Source organism: Bidens hawaiensis, unplaced genomic scaffold (assembly GCF_021521415.1).
Source record: "Bidens hawaiensis isolate Kalapana, Puna unplaced genomic scaffold, B.hawaiensis_p1.1 tig00015319_1, whole genome shotgun sequence".
Lineage (NCBI taxonomy): Eukaryota > Viridiplantae > Streptophyta > Magnoliopsida > Asterales > Asteraceae > Bidens > Bidens hawaiensis.
The window spans coordinates 342068-365938 of NW_027492368.1; the positions used below are offsets into that span (position 1 = coordinate 342068).

Genomic DNA, 23871 nt, shown 5'->3' on the forward strand with positions numbered 1-23871 from the left:
TATCTTTTAGTGATGATTTTAAATTGTTTAAAATTCTAAAAAGTTATAGTGTTATTGATTTCATCAAGTTTTTGTTGATATAAAAAAAGAGATTTTTTCTTAAACATGTTTGACTTGGGTCATGTTATTTATAACATTAGATTTGTTTTCAATTTCAAAATACCCAATTAACCTAAAACCAAAAATTACGGCTAAACTTTTATAAAAATATATTTAAAAATAAAATACTAACAGGCCATTTTAACTTCAAGGGTCAAAATTAAAATTGTTACGAGTAAGTTTGAAGTTTCTGGTATTGACGAAAGCAAACCGATTACTATCTAGGGCAATTTGGTATTTTCCAAAAGTTGAGAACACGATCTGATTGAATTTGTGTACATGGGTATATATTGGATTTTTTAATTTTTGAAAGTCAAGGTTCTACATAAATGCCTGAATAAGTTCATAATTTAAAGAAGATTAAAGGCTATTTGTATAGATATTTTTCTAAATTAATGATTGACTAAAATTATATAATAAAAATATTTTTAAATAATTGTTTTGCTAAATTTCGTGGTTTGCACATGAAAGACAAGGATGATGATATTATTGTGATTTAGATTTACATGGAGTGTTTTGCGCTGATTAATTGATATTTTTTTTTTTTGAAAATTGACTTTCATTAAAAACAAACACAACCAACGACTATCACCAAGACGGAGAAAGACGCCGAAAGCCAAAAACCAAAAACAACAATCACGTTACATCAAATAAACACCATCTTTTCCAATCCACTACCCCTATCTTAGATCTATTTTTGTACCAAAGAAAACCCAAAGATTTTATATCCGCAACCATTTCCACCACCTTAGTGTTCTTGCCCGAAAAAATCTTTTCATTCCTAGCCCGCCAAATCCTCCAACAAGTAATGATGACAATGCCATGAATAATCAATCTCTTGTTCCCCGTCGCACCACTAACCTTATGCACTTCCACCAGATCATTGACATGGAAAACAAAAGATCTAGGGATGTTGCACCATGAACCAATCGCATTCCAAACGGCCATAGAAATGAAACACCCGGTTAACAAGTGCTCGAGCGATTCCTCATTACTCTCACATAAAGCGCAACTATGATCATCACAATGCAAATGACGTCTAGCTAAAGCCTCCTTGGTTGGAAGAGAATCCAGAACGGCCCTCCACATAAAAATATTACATTTTTTCGGGACCCAATCGCTCCATTGAAAACCGAAACTCCCAACATCCACAACGGACCGCACCATCCATTTTTTTGATCGACGAAACCTCGAACTCTTTGCAGCTACCAACCGCCAAAGACCATGAATCTTCACGGTCATCCATCACCACCCCTTGAAGGAGATCTTCCAACTCTTGCTTCTCGATCACCTACTGTTAGGAGCAAGGAGCTCTAAGCCAATCCCACACAATGCGACGAGAGGATCCAGTGACCACCAACCGATCTGCTAACAAGACATTTTTATGTTTTTCTACCGCTTATAAGGACGGATACTTGTCCATAATCGGCGCCGAACCCAACCACAAATCCATCCAAAACCGAACTTGGCGACCATTCCCAACTGTGGCCCAGATCACTCTATTAAAACCCACACCATCAACCTTAAATTTGTTCCAAAACATAACACAATTCTTCCAAACCCCGGGAACCCCATTATTAACCGGAGCAAGCCCCCAACCGCGCGAGGACCCGTGAATAGACAACACTACTCTTCTCCACATCGCGTGATGATCGTTTAGAAATCTCCCAAGCCATTTAGTAATCAGCGCTTGATTATTAACCTCTAAACGAGAGATACCTAAACCCCCTTCTTTTATAGGTTTGGTGACTACCTCCCAAGCCACCCATGACATCTTCCTCACTTCATCCGAACCACCCCATAAGAACCTTCTCATCAAAGCTTCTAAATCATTGATAACCTTCTTGGGTGCCTTAAAAAGCGAAAAATAATAAGTGGGAAGACTATCCAGCACCAATTTAATAAGGGTTAACCGACCGGCAATAGATAACGAATTAACTTTCCATTTAGAAAGCCTCTTCTTGAACTTGGACACAACCGGTTCCCAATTAACCACCCTATTCATGTTAGCGCCAACCATAATCCCTAGATAAGAAAACGGGATTCTACCCGGCTTACAACCCATGAAACCAGCTTGGATATCGATCTCACCATCTTCTACACCTACTCCAAATAACACTGATTTATGGAGATTAATCTTTAGCCCCGAACACAAGTAAAATATGCGAAGAATACGTTTCAAGTTATCAAAATTAAAAGAAGACCACTCTCCCATAATCATAGCATCATCCGCATAAAAAGATGGAATAAAGTAGGACCTTCATTAGGAAGAGTAATACCATGAAACGCACCTATATCACAGGTTTGTTTCAACATACCTGAAAAAGCCTCCATCAGAATAATAAAAAGAAAAGGCGATAGCGGGTCACCTTGACGAATGCCTTTATGACACCCAAATTCGAATGTAGGAGATCCATTAACAAGAACAGATGATCTGGTCGCCAACAAAATACCACTAATCCAATCACACCAGACCGAAGGAAAACCCATCTGAGAAAGAACCGACAACAAGAACTCCCAATTCACATTATCATAGGCTTTATCGAAGTCAATCTTGAACATAAAAATTCTTCTCTCCCTCTTCTTAGCCCAAGCAATAACCTCATTAGCCACCAAAGGGCCATCAAGAATATATCTCCCGGATAAGAAAGTCGACTGATGCTCTGAGACAATCTTATTCATTACCGTTTTGAGTCGATTCACTAACACCTTCGACACAGTCTTTAAAATACAACCAATGAGACTTATCGGTCTAAATTCCCCCAAAGATGACGGATTATTAACCTTAGGAATTAAGGTGATAAAAGACGATCCAACCCCCGAGCAAAAACTTTTAACACTATGAAAATGATCAAGAATATCCGCAAAATCCTTCTCGAACAACTCCCAAAAAAACCGAATGAACCTAAAATTAAAACCATCCGGCCCAGGAGCTTTGTCACTACCGCATTCAAAAACCGCCTTCTTGATCTCATGCACGGAAAAATCACTGATCAAAAAATCCGCTTCCACCGAAGACAAGACCGAAAACCCATATCCAATCAACCGAGGCCGATGTGTAATAGATTCTTTAAACTTACCAGCAAAGAAACGCAAAACTTCCTTTTTATTGAGAACCGGGTTTGTTTCCCACGCCCCATTCACTTCCAAACCCGGAAAATAATTTGAAGCTTTACGTTTATTAATAAAACCGTGAAAAAATCGAGAATTTTCGTCTCCATGAATCGCCCAATTACACCGAGCCTTTTGCTTTAAATCCCGGTAATAATGATTATCCAACTCGCCTAGCTGTCTTTTAATTTCGCTTAAAGACCATGTCTCTTATTCCAACAAATCCCGAACCTCCATGGTTTGGTCCAAATCACGCAACTCTTGCTCCAATAAAACCCTTTCCTCCTTTTCTTTGGCTTTACAATCGATCGCCCATCTAGAAATAGCATCACGCAAAGCTTTAAATTTATACAACAATCTCGCGTCCGGAGAACCATGAAACGAGCCATCAAAAAACGTCTTCTTAACCAACGCCCAAAATCCTCTCTACCAAGCCATGAATTGAAAAACCTAAACGGTTTGGGACCATAGTTCTTGGAAGAACCAATTTTCAAAACCAACGGACTATGATCCGGCTTATTCCTTTCGAGAGCAATATACTCCGCACACGGCCATTCCATAAAGAAGTCCCAATTAACGAAGATTCTGTCAATACGACTTAATTTATTTCCTGCAACAAAAGTAAAATGCCTCCCTTTCAAGGAGTACTCATGAAGATTCGAATCATCAATGAAATCGTTAAACTCATTGGCCTCACCCACAATAAACAAAGAATTCCGCCTATCCTCGGCACACCGAACCGAGTTAAAATCTCCTGCCACAATCCACCTCCCATTACCCTCCCCGATCAAATCACGAATTTCCCTCCAAAGTGCTCGTTTAGTAACTAGATTTTGAGAAGAATAAACATTGAGAATATGAAACAAGCTACTCTTTCCTTTCACAGTGCCCGAAACTAGAAGCCAATTATTATTCTTGACCACCCTTTCCATACGAAAGACTTGGGAATCCCAAATCGATAATAACCCACCCGACCTTCCAGACGAAGGAACCCAATCAAATGAATACTCACCATAACCCCAAAACCGTCCCACATCCACAGAATCCAAGGAAACAAATTGCGACTCTTGTAAAACAATAAAACTAACCTCATGATGGACTCGAAGACCTCGAATCCAATCGGCTTTGCTAGAACTCCCTAACCCACGAATGTTCAGAGAAAAAACATTCATTGAACACCTTCTTGATAGCCTTCGGAAACAAGAACCTCTTTAACATTAGAAACAAAATCTTGCAAATTCTTAACACCTAACGCCTTACTCAACTCAATGGTCTTCTCCAACTCCACCTCAATCGGACCTTGGTGTTGCACCGGATCAATACCTCTACCAATCATCGAGGGCTCCGCAGTCTCTCCCTCGATGTCTGGAACCACCTCCGTATTAGTAGACTGCCTTTTGTTAAGATCCGGTGTTAAGAACACTCCTTCAACACCTGTCTCGATACCCCTAGTAACATCCGAAGGCACGTGCATAATACCGATAAACCTATCAAGATCAAACATATCTTTATCCTCCCTTGGTCTCTTCTTAGGACGCTCCCTAGAACCACTACCCCCACTCCGATTAGAAAATAAAGACTTCCGTCTGAACTTCTTATGTCCCTTGCCTTTCAACACAGAAACATTTGTGCTATCAACGTTACCATTCTCGACCGCCTCCTCATTAGAATGATCATAAGAGTTCGAAAACTCACCGACCATCACGTTAGAATTATCGTTCACACAACCATCCAACCCATTAACAACATGTTCCCTGACAGAAACTTCATTAGCTTGAGAACATTCGCCCTCTTCACGATGTACATTATGAAACTCATCCTGCACAATATTATCATCACACTTATCCTCCTCCGGTAAAACGGAACCATCATCCTCTTCATACTCTACTACACATTCCGGTATCCATTCCCCAACATCTTCATCCACCCACACTTTAAAAATTTTTTCCCTCCAATTAATGTCCACCCGATCCACAATCCGTTTGCGCTCTTTACTCAACACACCGATGAGAGTATACGATTAATTGATATTTGATAAATTGAATACTAGAAGGCCGATTGCTGGCAACTCAACTAGATGTTTGCTTTAATTTGAAATTAGCAGCAACATCTTTTTGCTTTGCTATATTGTTAGGTTCAGTTGGAACAAATTATTTGGGAAGATGGCACAAAGGGGGTTAGATTAATGGTTTTAATGCTATTTGAGTATTATCACAGTTGTGATCTCATTGTTGTTGATGCTATGGGTGGTACAACTGAATTTCTTTAATCCCTAAATTGCCCCTCAAGTGTAAGGTTTTTTTTTTTTGCGTACATTACAATCTAACGAATGATTTACTTTCATTATGCTTTCTGGAACCATTACCTGAATGGGTTTGCATGCTTTTATGCTTCATATTAAAGTTTTACCCATTCATCATGTGACACTCTGCTAAACAGGTCATTTCCGTACAATGCTTAATTATAATTTCCTAACGTTAATTCTCACATGATTGAATTTTGTTAAGTTTAATCACGACTGTTCTAGCATAGGCCTCATATGCACGATACATTGCATACTAGTAATTTAATTAAATTTTTTTTCTAAATTACTCATAGTTTCAGATTTTGTCCGACGAACACGGACGTTGGTGATAATTAAATTAGGCACTTGTAACAGACAAGTTTAATTTTAATATAGTTATTCTAAACTATATTATACCTTTTAGATAATCAGATTCTTAATAATATTAAATGTATGTTTACATAATTTTTTTTGCAATTTTAATTTTTGAAATGATACTAAACATAATTTTTCATGTATCCAATACTATTTTATTTTCTTAAAGCCAATGACAATGCATGTTTTAATTAACATGTATATTTAAATCAATTATGTTAAGAGCAGCAAAGATATTTCTCTATAATTTATTTACTTATATTTAGTTTACTTAATTTGTATTGTTTCTATAGCTGGCAACAAAATTCACAAATTTAGATGTAGTCCACATAAAAAACCAGTTATTTGGCTTTTTATATATATAGGATCATACCAATTCTTTTTTTATTTAAATTTGAACTAAAATTTTCATAAATGCATTATGGTAAATAAAATCAACACAACCAAAATTACTCAGACTCATACAAACTTAATTAAAACTAAAAAATAAATAATTAAATATTTGATTGTAGGGTTAAAAAAACCATAAGCATATGTTTTTTTAATAATAATTAACTTAATTCTTTATGTTTGGTATCAGTTTAAAGTTTTTCGATTATATTTACATAAAAAATTCTTTTTTGTTTAATTAAACAACTTAATGAATTTAAAAATTCACATATTTTTTTCGGTAATTAATTTGCATCTATAAATCAATACATTTTTTGTATGTATTTTTATTGTTTTTTAATTATAGATAACTATGCTATTACTTATCCAATTTCATCATTTAATAATAATCGATTATATTGTGGTAAAGAAAATCAAGCCATAAATACTACAAGGTTGTGTGTCAACAACATCAAGTAATATAGGTATAATATAGGTATGTTGTCTGGAATAATTTTTTTACACCTACTACATGTAATTACAATTAATTTCCTTTATTATATCACATTTTATTCAATCATGTTTTTTGGCGTTAATGACAGATTATGTATGTTGTCTTGAACCTTTAAATGAGGATTTGCAAGACATTAATGACAGATTTTGGCGTTATTTTTGGGAGAAGAAATTGAATACCTCAGTTTCGATAGTATAGATCATTCTGATACTGTTGCCCTGGTTTCAATCCAGCTTTACACTCACCGGATTTCCTAAACGGTTTAAAAATGTCTGGATTGCGTAACCATAGATTGGTTCTAAGTCGGTGCGCCAATAATGTTACTAAGGAATGTTGATCAGAATAACGGTTTGTGCAACAAAACTAGATTGCAAGTAATAATTTGGGTAGGCGCGTTATTGAAGTTAAAGTTACTTCAGGTACTAATATTGGTTATCGCACTTATTAACTTGTAGTGGCCTAACCGATTCAGATAAGAAACTTTCGTTTCAACTAAAGAGAAGACAGTTTCTAATTGCAATTTGTTATGCAATGACCATTAACAAAACTTAAAGGTCAGTCTCTGGAAAGAGTTGGCATATATTTCAAAAACCCTATGTTTATACATGGACAGCTTTATGTAGCTTTATTAAGAGTGAAGACTGAAGAGTAGAGACGGTGTTATAATGTTTACATTAGACAAGGAAGGTAAAGCTATAAATAAAACAAGAAATATGGTTTATAAGAAAGTCTTTAGTAGCTTATGAATTTTACATTTTCAACTTTTGATTATGTTTCTAAATATTGTAATTTGAATGCTATTTTGGTTTATTTTTATGTTTCACAATCATTTATTTCGTACCAATATTATTTACAACTTAAAGTATGTTGTCGTCCCAAAAAACATATAACAACTTATGTTGTCCTTTAAATTACATGTGTTTATTAGACTATTTCAATATTTACACCCGTGTCGTGTACGGGTCAATAACCTAGTATTATAACAAAACATGATATAAATTATTAGCTAGTTTCTAATTTACATTTAATACCGTTTATTTAAGAATTTAATTCTCACTAAACTAAATAATAGCTCAAATATTATAACAAAACATGTCACATTCCTTGCTTCCATTTATTTAAGACAATTTGAAACACATGCATAAACACTTATTTGGGAATTTAAATAATATATGTTGCACCACTAAAGTCAAAGATATGGATTAAATGAAAAGCTTTGAACAATCAAATATTGTCACCATCACTCATCTTACACCAACATACATATCATTCAAAGGCATGACCATCATGCATCCATCCACTCTTGAAATAAACTCTACAACTCACAGATCATTTACCAACTCAACAAACCCCATTCCCTTTTACTTCCAAATCTACACTTCATTATTTCATCACTCCTTGATTTTTACAATACCCAAGCCATTCCTTGCTTCCTATATAATAAACACTTAGGGACACACATCTTTCAAGCATTTCAACATACAAAGACACATAATCTCAGCTCTCACTTTCTCCATTTAAAATCACCAATTAAAGTAATCATATACCCTCCCACAATATTCCATTCTTCATATCCAAGCTTTACTCAAGATTAAAAATGGGTTAGGAAGCTCTAAAAGAAGTGACAAGTGTAGAAAGTTTCTTTTTCTTAAGAAAGTGTACAAGCTCAAGTGGTGGAAACAAAGCTCAAGATCATTACTTTCTTTCTAATCTCTAAGCCTAGTACTAAGTACGCTAAATCCCTCTAAGCCTATCTTTATACTTTATATATATTTTGTTATGCTAGTTATAACACCCACCTAAAAATTACCCACTTAACATACTAGAGAAGACTTATAATCATGAACATAAACATATTGTGCTTGAAAATTTCTTAAAAGATTTGAAAGGGGTTAAATGATATGGGTTAAAAGCATGCTTAAATGTAGTTTACATGCTACTAAAATTCCGTTAAAGTGATTAAATACTTGGTGTCATACTTTCAAGAATCACTAATTATACAAGAATGTTGTTTATACTTGATAGAAAAATAGGATTTTTTTTTAGAGTGTGTTTACAAAGTCCTAAAAATAGCAAATAAATTCACATTGTTAAAAGATGGATTTTGGTATAAAAAATGCACACAAGTTAGTATATTTGAAATATGGAAGATAAACCTATAAAACTATATAGCTTGATTATATCAGAAAAATAAATGAGCTGAACAAGAGCTAAAAAGTCTAAGAGCTTGATTTGTGTATAACCCATAAAGATTGATGGTTTTGGGTGAAATGTGGGCATATGGAGGTTATATATACATACCATTTTAGTATAAAAATGTAGTTCTATGAAGTTATAAGTGGAAAGATATACAGTAGAAACTCTATAAAATAATACACTTGGGAGCACCAAAATTTATTAATTAAAAGAGTTATTAATTAATCGATAAATTAATAATTATCAATTTATATATTAATTAATATTTTATTAATTTATAGTAGAATGTTCTGACTCACCCATAAGAAAATGTAGTTGTACAGTTGTTGACTGATGAAGAAATTATTGAAAGCGTTATTGGAATTAATAAAGATGATATCGATGAAGAAGATGATGAAAGTTCTACAATGGAGCCCCCTTCGCGAAACGAAGCTATTAAAGCGGCAATCACATTGAACAATTTCTTGTTGAGCTATGAGAAAACAACACCAGAAGTTCTTACCATGCTAAGGAAAATTAGAGACGAGATTCAAGGGGAAATTGATTTCAACAAAAAACAAAAGACAATTGAGTTATTTTTCAAGAAACCTTCATAAATCATTCATGTAATATGCTATATATAAGGAATTATTAATTTATATTTTATATGGGGTCTAAAGAAATTATCAAAAATGTATTATCTTATAATTTTAGCGAATTATTAATTTAGCACCCTATCCCCGAGTCGGGATCGGCAAAAAATATTATCTTAGAGAGTTTATTAAATAATCGAGTATTAATTTATCGAGTTTCTACTGTATATCTATTTTCCTTCAAAACAAATATTGATTTTAAGTATTAAATATATGTATTCAAGCCATAAATGTGTTTTATAACTTTAAATAAACAAAAGTGGTCACTTATAAATTTTTTATGTTGAGAATACGGTTCATTCAGTTTATATAACTTAATTATGACTTAGACTAATTTTATGCTATAAAACTGAGAAATAATAAATAGTATTTTTTTTATGATGACATATTGTGTCAAACAATAGTTTTACATAAATATAAATTTCAGAGATAAATATATATGTTAGACGTAAAAGTAATACTTTTATGAGTAAACAACAAAATTATATATAAAGTCGGTTTTAAATTTTTTTTAATGAAAATATAAACATATTATGTTTCTCAAAAAATATTTGTTGTAACTTAAGGAAAAATTATCTAGACATAAATATATGATTTTAATATATATATATATATATATATATATATATATATATCACTCGTCTCAAACTAACATGTTATATCTATACTACACTGACACTAATAAGAATTATATTCTTAATATCTATATAAGTATATATATATATATATATGAATGAATGAGTATTAAAACAAGCAAACATGTAGCACGTGTATTTGATTAAGTCACTCATAATTACACGTATGCATTTGTTTGATTTATATATATAGTACAAAATATGGATAGGTAGGCATATGTCCCCAAAACGTTTAGAAAAGTTGGTAAAATATGGGAATGATAAACTTAACTTAGATTAATGACAAACGAACATAAACACGATTAAGTGAGTTAATGAATAAGCAAATCGTCCACTACATGTCAAACGATATAAATAATTTATAATCTGAGATTTTAGGATATGATAATATAAATAAAAACGAACTCGTTTCCGCTGGAATCAATCCAAACGGACGTTTAGAACTCAAGTTATGTTTGTTTTAAGATTTAAGCGAGCTGGTACTGACCAGAATCCGAACAGCAAGTCAGAAGTCGGGTTTTGGTCAATAGCCATAAAATTTCGTTACGAGGATAAAAGTCTTCTGGACCAAACATTGAATCCGACCATAAGTATGAGAAAACGTTAAGTCAAACTTGTTGACTGATTTGCCCTTTAACGAGTTTTAGACGAATTGGCCAGTCAACACCTTTCAACCACCAAAATTGATTGAAGGTTATTGACTAGGTAATATGTATGAACGATTCCTACATTTACAACTTACCTGGAAAGTGAAAGGATCGATGAGAAATGGAAGTCAAAGGTCCTAAAGCAAGCAAAAGTCAACGAACAAGTCTTGTATCTTCAATGAATATGCAAAAACCGAGAGGATACGAGATGAGCAGAGGCTAATGACGGCTGAGAAGGCTCCTCTAGGTTTTGTGTAAAGTGTTATGGCAGGAGTTTAAGGTTGTTTATATAGAGATTACAAAAACGAACTATTTATGGGCTTTTTACTCGTTTAAGCAAGTATATGTGATTTGAAGGAAAGAGTCATCGAAATATTCATAAAGATTTGATCTTGGGCAGAGGAAAACGAATTTAGACTTGTATCTTAGTTATAACATGTTTACTTGATCCTTAATTCTCTCGATTATGCTTAAAATAAACGATTTTATACCTTAAATGAATTAGGAAACAAAATCAAGTTGAGATTTTTGTGCAGCGACCCCACCACGCCACGCGGTGGCCTTGCAGACCACCGTCGCGCAACGCTCTGGCCACTGGAGAGGTTGATTTTCATAAGTTGACATTATTGGTCATTGTGTTTTGGTTTTGATCAATTATTGAACTATTTAAGACACAATTAAGAAATAAATAATAATTAATACATGGAGGGCTTAAAGTGAAACATGAAGAAACTTAATAACTCATAAATATTTGATTTTTAATAATAATAAAGTTGTAAAAATGGTTCGGGTCGGTTTAGATGTATATGAATACGAGTTTGAAAAATTCGAAATGTTACAGTCTCCCCTACTTTAGGGAATTTCCTCCTGAAATTAAGGAAAACCAAAACATCATCGTTTTGAAAACATTTAAACTTTTAAGGAAAATATCATAACATAGAACTTCGAATAACCGAAGCAACGCTTCAAATGACAATCCTATAAGGGCACTTATATATAGGATGTACCAGCGGCGTATCCACCATGTCCTTATCATCTCATCATTCGTACCGTTATCCAAGTTACCTTAGGTTCTAAATCATGACACACAATTGTACGCGTTATGATTTTCATGCGAGGACTTGGATAATTATGTTCCGGACCATAATTACTCTTATCGTCGGATGGTCTGCATAACTCGTTCCATCATGTGGGTTTACAAAACATTGAAAACAAAATTTTAAGAGAAATCAATTGTTTTGATGATTTTAATTATAAATTCAAGAGATACTTATTAAATGTTCTAATTTGATTAATAAAACCAGGTGATTTCTATTATATCTATTGATTAGGAAAGTTACAAATTTTGGAGATTGAAATGGATTTTTTGAAGCAGACATTATGATGATCGAGAATAAGCTAATAATAGAATATGAAGTTAACCGTAATAGATAAAGAAACTTGATTCATGAGATGATATGCGCAAAAGTTTAATTCATAATAATTCTTAAGATCAAGAGTATAAATTTAAACAAGGATTTTGGTGAGTCGAGTTTAGTTAGTTGAGAACTTATGAGATTTAAAGAGAAGTTAATATAAAGTTATAGCTTTTCAAGTTTGTGATTTTCAGATGAGATTAATTCGATTAAGATATTCTAAAATATTATAATAGTTAATAATTTAAATATTAATGATAATGCGAAAATGTACGTATTCAAATAAATCGTTAATAGATTAAATTGGGAAACGGATATTCCCGAACCACTGAGATAGTCCTATCCCAATTAAATCTTTAAAATTAGATAAAATATAAAGTGGGTAATTGAAGATATTAAATTAGATTAAATTGAGAATTCTTAGATTTTTTTTCATTCTTTTCACAAAATCGTTATAAATATTAGGAAATATGTAAATTGAGTTATCGATGATTTACAATGAAAATTCAAGTAAATAACAAATTTTAAATTAATTGCGATACCAAAAATAAGATGAGTAATAATATAATAAAATAAGATAAATGCGAGGCTAGATATGCATGAACCACCATGACTATTCTAACAAAGACGAATTTATCATTTAAAGCGTTCAAAATTTTCAAAGCGTATCAAAATCACAGTGGAGAGTCGAAATATTTACGATGGAGATTTAATCAGAAAGTCAATTTAATGATAAAAGTTAAATTAATTAATGGAAGATTTTTAATTTAAAATGGAAATTAAGTTTAGAGGATGCAAAATTTAGTTTAATAATAATAAAATTTACCATAATTGAATTTTGATACTCCCTCCGTCCCGGTCAAAGTGTCTTAGTTTGAAAAACACAAAGTTTAAGGTGGATTGAATGATTACCTTTTTTGCTAACCAAATGACAATAATGCCCTTGAAAAATGGGTCCACCATATTGTTTATTAAAGCTAGTTGTGTGTGCTTAATGGTAAACTTGAAAATTGGCTAATAAATTTTGAAAGTGGACATTTGTAATGGGAAAAATAATAAAGCAAATATGGACACTTTTAATGGGACTAGGGGAGTAATAAAGATTTATAAAATAGAAAGTAATTTGTGAAAACTACATGAAGTTGAGGAAAGACAGGAAGAAAAAATATATTTTTAGTTAAAATTGAGGGTAAGTATTTAAATGCACCTAGAAATTTATAGTTTGAGAATACGGATTTAAATAGGAAAAGATGATTTAAATAATATATATATATATATATATATATATATATATATTAATGGATATGAGTTAGTATAAGATTTCTTGTTCGGTGTATTTTAGTTTTGTTGAGATTGGCGGTCGTTTGGTTAACAGAATATCAGCAAACTCCTTGTCGATTCTAGTAGTCGAACAGCAATCACGAGAAATAGGTGAACGACGTTGATTATGACGATGATTTACTAGGGAAGACATTCTATGAGGACCAAGGATGAAATTTTAATGAGATGATGGGTAAGTTGTGGGAATGAGTTGATGTGAAATAATAGGGATGCGTGTGTATATGTATATGTATATGTATATGTATATGTATATGTATATGTATATGTATATGTATATGTATATGTATATGTATATGTATATGTATATGTATATGTATATGTATATGTATATGTATATGTATATGTATATGTATATGTATATGAATTAGTGCTAGTGAAGACTCGAGTACGAGTCAGGATTTAAAATAATATGTATAAGTTTGAAGCATTTAATTAAATAAATAATGTTTATAAAATTTTCCAAGAATAAAATAACCAAACATATCAAATGTGTTGACCTCCCATAAGATTTCCATGGCAGAATGGCCCAACTAAATAAGCAACATAAAGTTTGTGAATTGGCCCCCCATGAGCGTCCCATGGCAATTTGTTGGCCCAATTCAAATTACGAGTAATAACCAATTGAGTTGGTCAGCCCATGAGCGTGTACATGGCATTTAACTGACCCAACTAATTAACGAATTATCGAATCAATGGAGTTGTTCGGACCATGAGCGTTACATGGCATTTAACCGACCCAACTAAATATCGAATCAACGAATCAAATATAAGTAGTTGGTGTATCTCGGGAATCACCCTGGCCGATACGTTCCAACCCAAAAATCAAATCGAAAATGGTTTAAGAAATGGATAGTTGGAGTGCTCATGGATTTGCATGGATTTTTCACCCAACTAAGCATTTAAAATAATTTAAAAACACAATTTGGAAGTATAACCGTTTAGCCGGTTATGTTTACCATGCAACCGTTTAGCCGATTACGGGTACCACTTAAAGTTATGGTTGTATGAAATTTGTCATATCCCCATGCTTCAAGGTCAAAAAGCAAAAATAAAACATAGAAATTCTTAAGGGATTTCCCACAATAAAAGATAATCTACCAAAATAAAAGATTTAGAAAAATATTTTGAATGTGAGGCATAGCCTCGGAAATTGTGTATGTGTGCAATAAATAAATAAAATACAATACAATAAAATAATTAATCTAATCAAGCTGTAAACAATTAAATAGCACATAAGGTAGTTTAGATAATGACATATAGGGTCCTAAGCATATTTCTAGGACAATTTCTAACGACCTATCTTATAACCTTCGGCTCTGATACCAATCGGTCACACCCCAACCTAAGGCGGAAATGTCGGGGCGTGATCCGATTGCTCACGGCTCGAAGATACTATCATATATAAAATGTGGCAATATCTAATTAATGGAGTTTGTTAACATAAAGTTGAATGAGAATATCACCAGTTTTGACACAACAATATAAATAAGCATAACGTGATAAAAGCGGTAAATATAATCAAACCATAAACACGTATGTAGACAGTTGCCAAGCGAATCGGGCTTTGGTCAATAGCATGAGAACCCAATAGATGGGAGTATGATGGACTCCTCCGAATATACGAATGAATGAATGAATATGAACACAATATATGAATGAATGAATATTAACACAAGCAAACATGTAACACGTATATTTGATTAAGTCACTTACAATTACACGTATGCATTTGTTTGATATATATATATATATATATATTATAAAATACGGATAGGTATGCATATGTCCCCAAAACGTTTAGAAAAGTTGGTAAAATAGGGGAATGATAAACTCACCTTAGATTAATGACAAATGAATATAAACACGATTAAGCGAGTTAATGAATAAGCGAATCGTCCACTACATGTTAAACGATATAAACAATTCAGAATCTGAGATTTTAGGATATGATAATATAAATAAAAACGAACTCATTTCCGCTGGAATCAATCCAAACGGACGTTTAGAATTCAAGTTATGTTTGTTTTAAGATTTAACCGAGCTGGTACTGACCAGAATCCAAACAGTGATTCGGAAGTCGGGTTTTCGTCAATTGGCTTAAAATTTCGTTAAGAGAATAAAAGTCTTCTGGACCGAACGTTGAATCCGACCAGAAGTATGAGAAAACGTTAAGTCAAACTTGTTGACTGATTTGCCCTTTAACGAATTTTAGACGAATTGACCAGTCAACACCCTTCAACCACCAAAATCGTTTGAAGGTTATTGACTAGGAAATATGTATGAACGATTCCTATGTTTACAACTTACCCAGAAAGTGAAAGGATCGATGAGAAATGGAAGTCAAAGGTCCTAAAGCAAGCAAAGTCAACGAATAAGTCTTGTATCTTCAACGAATATGCAAAAACCAAGAGGATACGAGATGAGAAGAGGCTAATGACGGCTGAGAAGGCTCCTCTATGGTTTGTGTAAAGTGTTATGGCAGGAGTTTAAGGGTTGTTTATATAGAGATTACAAAAACGAACTATTTATGGGTTTTTTACTCGTTTAAGCAAGTATATGTGATTTAAAGGAAAGAGTCATCGAAATATTCATAAAGATTTGATCTTGGGCAGAGGAAAACGAATTTAGATTTGTATCTTAGTTATAACATGTTTACCTGGTCCTTAATTCTCTCGATTATGCTTAAAATAAATGATTTTATACCTTAAATGAACTAGGAAACAAAATCAAGTTGAGATTTTTGTGCAGCTACCCCACCACACCATGCGATAGCCTTGCAGCCCACCGTTGCGCGGCGCTCCGGCCACCGGAGAGGTTGATTTTTATAAGTTGACATTATTGGTCCTTGTGTTTTGGTTTTGATCAATTATTGAACTATTTAAGACATAATTAAAAAATAAATAATAACTAATACATGGAGGGCTTAAAGTGAAACATGAAGAAACTTAATAACTCATAAATATTTGATTTTTAATAATAATAGAGATGTAAAAATGTTTCGGGTCGGATTAGATGTATATGAATACGAGTTTGAAAATCCGAAATGTTACAATTAACAAGCTTGTAAGGAAATCATGGAACCGGGACCTCGATGCATAATTAGGATACCTATTTTGGAGGGATTTTAGATGTATAAACCGATTGGTATCTGGGTCATATACGAGAAATCTCTTATTATGTATAATTATCTTGTTAAAAACATTTCGTGTTTTGTAAACACCTTTTGAAAACTAATTGTATCCTAATACTACTATGTTGGTGATAATCATATGCTTACGATATACATGACGTCACGCGCCCACGCTTCTGCCTTGGCGGGGTGTGACACATCAATTTATACGAGTAGACTCTAGGACTACAAACTACAAGCACGGGGCCAAAACAAGTGGTTTGCAACCCTTTGGGTCCTCACATATTCACTCTATTTCAATGAAGCAAGTATATGATGCGCATAAATTAATGTTCTACTATGTAGTCTAACACCTTTAGATAAGAAACTTCTGTTTAAGTTGAAGAGAAGACAGTTTTCTGTTGCAATTTGTTTTGCAGTGACCATCAACAAAAGTCAAGTTGGCATATAATTGAAAGACATGGTTTTTAGACATGGTTAAGTTTATGTAACTCTATCAAGAGTGAATAGTTGGGAAATGCTTAAAATGCTTACTTTAGATAAGCAAAGTAAAGTTATAAATAAAACAACAAATATTGTTTATAAAAAAATATTTGGTAGTTTATGAAGTTTATGTTTAAAGTTTTAATTTTTCTTTATAGACATTCTACTATGTAATGTAATCTTTTGTAAGTTTATGTCTTTTAATTTCATGTTTCTGTTTGAATTTGACTTGCATTTATAAATCATGTTGTTGTCTCAAAAAACATATGAATTAACATATCGTCGTTTGAAATTATATATGCGTTTAATTAACGGTTTTTATATTTCCGCACGTTTAATGCACTGGTCAATAACCTAGTTTTACATTATATTTCCATCTAAACACGCTCAATCAATACACATGTGATTTTTTAAAATAAATAAATAATTATAAATATCCTTTTCTTGGTGTTAGGTTACAACTATAACCGTTTTTTTAAACCATTCTTACCACACCATTTCTCCATAAAAATCTATTTTCCAGCTAGGGATGCCCTTCAAACCATTTTAAATAATTTATTATTATTATTATTATTATTATTATTCATTTCACAACAAAATAAACTTGTAATAATAACAATAATATAAAGAAAATAATACTAAAATAATTTGAAATAAAATATTAAGCGGAACCCTCCATCAACAACTACTAGTTGGTCAGTGAAGTCGTGCTGCCTCCTTTTCTTTTTCTTTTCGATACAACCGTGCTGCCTTCAAAGTTCAAACTATAACTGTACTCTTATTATTATTATTATTGTTTATTATTATTGTTTATTATTATCTCAACCTCCATCTACATAATAATAATAATAATAATAATAATAATAATAATAATAAACATCGTTTGATTTGATTATTCAGTTGTTCAGGTTGATTTCGTGTTTTGAAACTATCAATGGCTGCTTCTACGCACAGTTTGTTTTCGTGCCCTAATTCTTCCGGTTCGCTGATCGAGAAGATCAAACCTAGCGGCTTCGCTGTGCCTAATGATAATGAACGCAACGGCTTTCGTGTAACGGCACGCAGACAGGACCTCCAAGTCCTTCCCGTTACACCGGAAGACGTACCCAAGGTTTTAATTTGTTTCATCTCTATTTGTTGTTGCTACCAGTTTATCATAGGCATTGTTAATCGGTTAGCTTTATTCGGTTTTTAATTGAAAAAACTCAACTGAACCAATCCGAATTAGAATTAGAAATGTGTTAACTCAATTTATTCGGTTCAGATATCGTTAAAGCGGTTTTTATTCCGTTTTCCAAATAAGAAAGATTTGTGGAACCTGAAACCGAATTCACAATTCTGATACGCTTACCAAAAATCGAACTCACAATTTGATTGGATTTTTTTTTCTGGCTACAGATACGGAGTTCGGTTGTTGGTATTTTTGTTGCACTAATTGTTAAACGATTGCTGATTTTGGCTGATTGATTGATCAGGTTCAGATTGCTGTACCTAATTATGAATCACCGGACGTGTTGCTGCATAGTGACAGATCGGTAGGCATGTGGTCGAGACCACTGGTGAAGCGCAAGACGAAGATTGTTTGCACAATTGGTCCATCCACAAACACCAAGGAAATGATATGGAAACTGGCTGAGGCTGGGATGAATGTAGCAAGGTTAAACATGTCACATGGAGATCATGCGTCTCATCAGAAAGTTATTGACCTTGTTAAGGAATACAATGCTCAATCTAAAGATAATGTCATTGCAATTATGCTGGACACAAAGGTAGCTTCATGTTCCAAAATGCATTCATCTTTCTAAAAGAAATTATTAATGTTTGTAATTTGTGTTGTTTGACAGGGGCCTGAAGTCAGGAGTGGAGATTTGCCGCAGCCAGTTAACTTAGTAAGTGGCCAAGAATTCACTTTCACCATTAAAAGAGGGGTTGGCAAATCAGACTGTGTAAGCGTTAACTATGATGATTTTGTGAATGATGTGGAAGCCGGTGACATGCTTCTAGTTGATGGTATGTTATAACTTAATAACTTACAATAACCTTTTAGTTCATACCAGTAATACTCTTAATAACAGAAATTGTAATGTTTTGCAAACTATTGTGTTCCTTTAGGTGGTATGATGTCGTTACTGGTGAAATCAAAGACTGAAGATTCAGTGAAATGTGAAGTTGTAGATGGTGGTGAGCTTAAATCGAGACGACACTTGAATGTTAGAGGAAAAAGTGCAACTTTGCCATCTATCACTGGTTCGACTCAACAATCATAATCTTTATTATCACTAAATTTTGGATTTTAAATGGGCATAATGATTAATGATGAATATTATTCTGCAACAGAAAAGGATTGGGATGATATCAAATTTGGAGTAGACAATGAAGTTGATTTTTATGCAGTCTCCTTTGTTAAAGATGCAGAAGTCATCCATGAGTTAAAGAATTACCTCAATAGTAAGAATATTAATTCCAAGATTTAAGAATCACATATATATATGTTTATCAATTTGAACTTCATTGCAATCTTGTTACTATTTTTGCAGGCTGTGGTGCAAATATCCAAGTAATTCCAAAAATTGAAAGTGCAGACTCTATACCGAACTTACATTCAATTATCACAGCATCTGATGGGGTAAATTTGTTTCTGTACCATTTTTACTTCTCTTTTTACATTTCATATTTTGCTGACTCATATCACCTTTGATTTGTGCGGATAATGAAAAGTTTATGTATTTGGTTACAATTTGATAGCAATGCCTGAAGTTTTTGGTTTTTGAAGACTATGGCATGGATAATGTGTAACATTTTTTGTATTTCAAAATTGCAAGACAATTCAAATCCTTCAATTGTTGCCTATTTGATTTGCATTATATTATGGAAGTGATTTTTGAGTTAAAGTTTCTGCAATTAGACGTGTAAACAAACCCAACATTCAGTGAACCATTCTGCGGGAAACAGTTTTTATTCATCTAATTAAACGAACGAACAAACAAACATGAACACATGTCATGCTTGTTCATTTACGTTCGTTTAAGTTCATTCGTTTATGTATTTCATTTTTGTTCATTCATTTACGTTCATTTATACCCGTTTACTTATGTTCGTTCGTTTAAATATTCATTCAAGTTTATTTATCACTAAAATTAATTTAAAATCAATTTGAATTTCATACTTAAGACTTTTTATTATATATCTTTGTTTACTCTTAAGAGTAGGATTTTACGATCATGGCATTTTATACTTTAATTTGGAAATATATTTACTTTTAGTAGGTATCCGTTCATTTATCATTTGTGTTTGTAATATGTTCATTTGTGCTCGTTTGTGTTTGTGGAACAGCCCATTTAGAATATTAACAAACGGATATGAACACATTCGTTTTCTTAACGAATGAACATGAACAAGAAAATCCATCCGTTTAAAGTGTTTGTTTGTTTGTTCGGTTAAATTTAAACGAACGAACACGAACATGCCCTGCTCGTGTTCGTTCAGTTCATTTACTTACCTACCTGCAATCAAGTCTTTGGTCAACCTTGGTTATTACTGCATTCAAGACGGTTGATCAATTTAGTTAATTAAACGAATGCACACGAATGGGCCCCGGTAATGTTGCTGACTCACTTTACTTTTATCAGGCGATGGTTGCAAGAGGAGATCTTGGTGCAGAGCTGCCTATTGAAGAGGTTCCACTGTTGCAGGTAATTTATTTTTTTTTCTTTTTTTTTGTGATTGATATATTTGTCAAAGAAGATTATTATTAAATATCAAATGTTTCATTAACTAATATTGGTCAACTATTCTGAATGTAATTGGTTTGACCAGGAAGAGATAATTAGAACATGCAGAAGTATGGGGAAAGCAGTTATAGTTGCAACAAACATGCTTGAAAGCATGATAGTTCATCCAACACCAACCCGAGCTGAAGTATCTGACATTGCTATTGCTGTTAGAGAGGGCGCTGATGCAGTCATGCTCTCTGGAGAAACAGCTCATGGAAAGTAAGACTTTGACTTTTCTCTCAATGTTGACTTTGACTTTTCTCAACATTTTTTATTGCCTTAATGTAATCCCAAGATAAAATATACACAAGTTAGTTTTGGTTAAGAGATGGAAATTTTGTCTCATTTACTTATGAATATGTTGCTTTGGGTTATATTTAATTATTAATCGATAATGGGTCAAATGGGTGATACGTAAAAATAATTAGGGAAATGAGTCCAATACATCTAAATACGTGTAGGCCTGTAAACAAACTGAATGTTTAGTGTGAACAGCTAGTGAAGCGCTCGACAAGAAGTTCGCTTATTTAATTAACGAACTGACATGAACCCGATGTTTTTTTCTTCGTTTAGTTAAACGAACGAACGTGAACACATGTTTTGTTTGTTTCATTTATGTTCGGGAATGTTTGTTTATATTCATTTATTTAATAAGTGAACATGCATGAACATTTTTTTTGTTCATGTAGTTAAACGAACGAACGGGAACAGATGACTCGTTTGTTAGTTCATTTTGTTCGATAATGCTCATTTATGTTCATCATTTATGTTTGTTTATCTTTGCTCATTTAGTCATTTACGTCCATTTATTTACACAGCAATCTAAATTTTTTAGGTCCATTACAATTTGGTCTAGTTTTATTTAGGCTCAACATATTTATGTTCATGTTTGCTTTTTATTTCTATTCTGTTAGTTATGTTCGTTTCTCCATATTCAGCTGTGTTCATTTACGTTTGTGAACTGTTTGTTTATATTATTAACGAGCGAACATAAACAAACACAAACATACTCATTTTTTTAACATACAGAAATGACCTTGTTTAATTGTTCGTGTTTTCTCGTTTGTTCGGTTATAGTTAAATGAATGACATGCTCGTTTGCAGGCTTAAAGACGCTCGAAAAGTGTGTTTTTAGTAACAAAACCACTCAAATCACTTTATTCAAAAAAATAAACTGCTTACAAAATATAATATTCTTTTCCTAGTTTGACACACACTAATATGCAGAAGTACCCGCTTTGAGCGGTTACAAAAAGGTCCTGACTTAATCTCTTACGGATGCAGGTTTCCTTTAAAAGCTGTTAAAGTAATGCACACTGTGTCATTGCGGACCGAAGCAAGCATAACGGGTAGTGTCACACCCGTTAATCTTGGTCAAGCCTTTAAGGTGGGTGTACAGCTGTATATCCTATTTTCAGATATTATTTAATCTTTTATTAAATTTTTAATGATGTTTTCTGCAGAACCATATGAGTGAAATGTTTGCATATCATGCCACATCAATGTCCAACACTCTTGGAACCTCACTTGTTGTGTTTACTAGAACCGGTTTCATGGCTATTTTATTGAGTCATTATCGACCCACTGGCACCATATTTGCCTTCACAAATTCGTAAGCTCGTGAATCTGTTTGAACTAAATTTATTATTTTTCTTGGACAAAGTGTATTTTTAATGACGTTTGATCATACTTACGATGCAGGAAGTGTGTACATCAGAAGTTAGCTTTGTATCAAGGAGTTTGTCCCATTTATATGGAGTTCTCTAATGATGCTGATGAAACCTTTGAAAAGGCTCTTGGTACCTTGAAGGTGAGATCTTTAATATTGTATACTATGTATTTGTATTTGTATTATTATATAATTAATTTGTTGTATGCACAAAAGATACACTTTGGTGACTTTCTACTCATTAGAGATAAAACACAAAAAAAAAAAAGAAAAAAAAAAGAACACCACAGTAACCATCATACAATATATTCTTTTTTTAATTTTATTAATATAATTTTTTTTGGCATCTGCAGACACAAGGGATGGTGAAAGAGGGTGATGAGGTAGCTCTTGTTCAAAGCGGCAGGCAGCCGATCTGGCGATTCCAATCAACACATAATATTCAGGTCAGGAAGGTGTAAACCCGAAAGCTGAGTGAACAAGACTTGTGGTTGAACATGATATGGTTATTCAGCCATTTCATTTTTTTAAATTTTTTTTGTCCTGTATTATGCCAACAACCCGAGATATGTTGAGTGATTGATTATGTAGGCAATATGTACCAAATAATGAATTCTGATGTTTAACTAGGGTCGTGTTTCCAAGACTTGTATTACCTCTGTCCCAAAATAAGTGTCACCAGACAAAAGAGACTGCACGGTTTTAAGATCTTGCAATTAGTACAGATTAATGATAAAATGCAATTAAGAGTAAAATGGTTAAGTCAGATTTTATGGTAAGTCTGTGTCCACTGTTAACATCAAACCTAACCAAGTCGGTTTAACATGATGAACAAATACAAATTTAGGTCCCAAACTGTCCTACAAAGTCTACCAATAACTCTGTTATCGGTGGGATTTTTAACAGATATGATGGTTTTTATTAATAAGGACTAATCAAGTTAACTTACCTGTTGATGTGGTTAATCTAGATGTGCACAAATCGGGTTTTTTTAAAACCCGGAACCGGGTAGGAACCGATTTTTTAAGAACCGGGTACGAAATGGAACCGGTTCCTATCAGGAACCGGACCCGACGGTAGGCAAATATCAGGAACTAGTGGAACCGGGTAGGGTAGGAACCGGGTCCGATTTATACCCGAAAACCGGTTCCAACGGGTTTTCCTTATTTGAACCATTTTTGACCGCTGGAAACTGGTT

The 23871-nt window shown here is 33.1% G+C and overlaps 1 protein-coding gene across 1 annotated transcript; it reads left to right on the forward strand.

Moving 5' to 3' along the window:
- Positions 1-18282: 18282 nt before the first annotated feature.
- LOC143548910 (plastidial pyruvate kinase 2) lies at positions 18283-23257 on the forward strand. The gene is made up of 12 exons (XM_077039952.1): positions 18283-18342; positions 18707-19000; positions 19076-19241; positions 19344-19478; positions 19569-19679; positions 19769-19857; positions 20861-20923; positions 21048-21223; positions 22289-22391; positions 22468-22616; positions 22706-22814; positions 23027-23257. The coding sequence occupies exons 2-12, from the start codon at positions 18773-18775 to the stop codon at positions 23132-23134; spliced, it is 1437 nt and encodes a 478-aa protein (XP_076896067.1). The 5' UTR covers positions 18283-18342; positions 18707-18772; the 3' UTR covers positions 23135-23257.
- Positions 23258-23871: the final 614 nt, after the last annotated feature.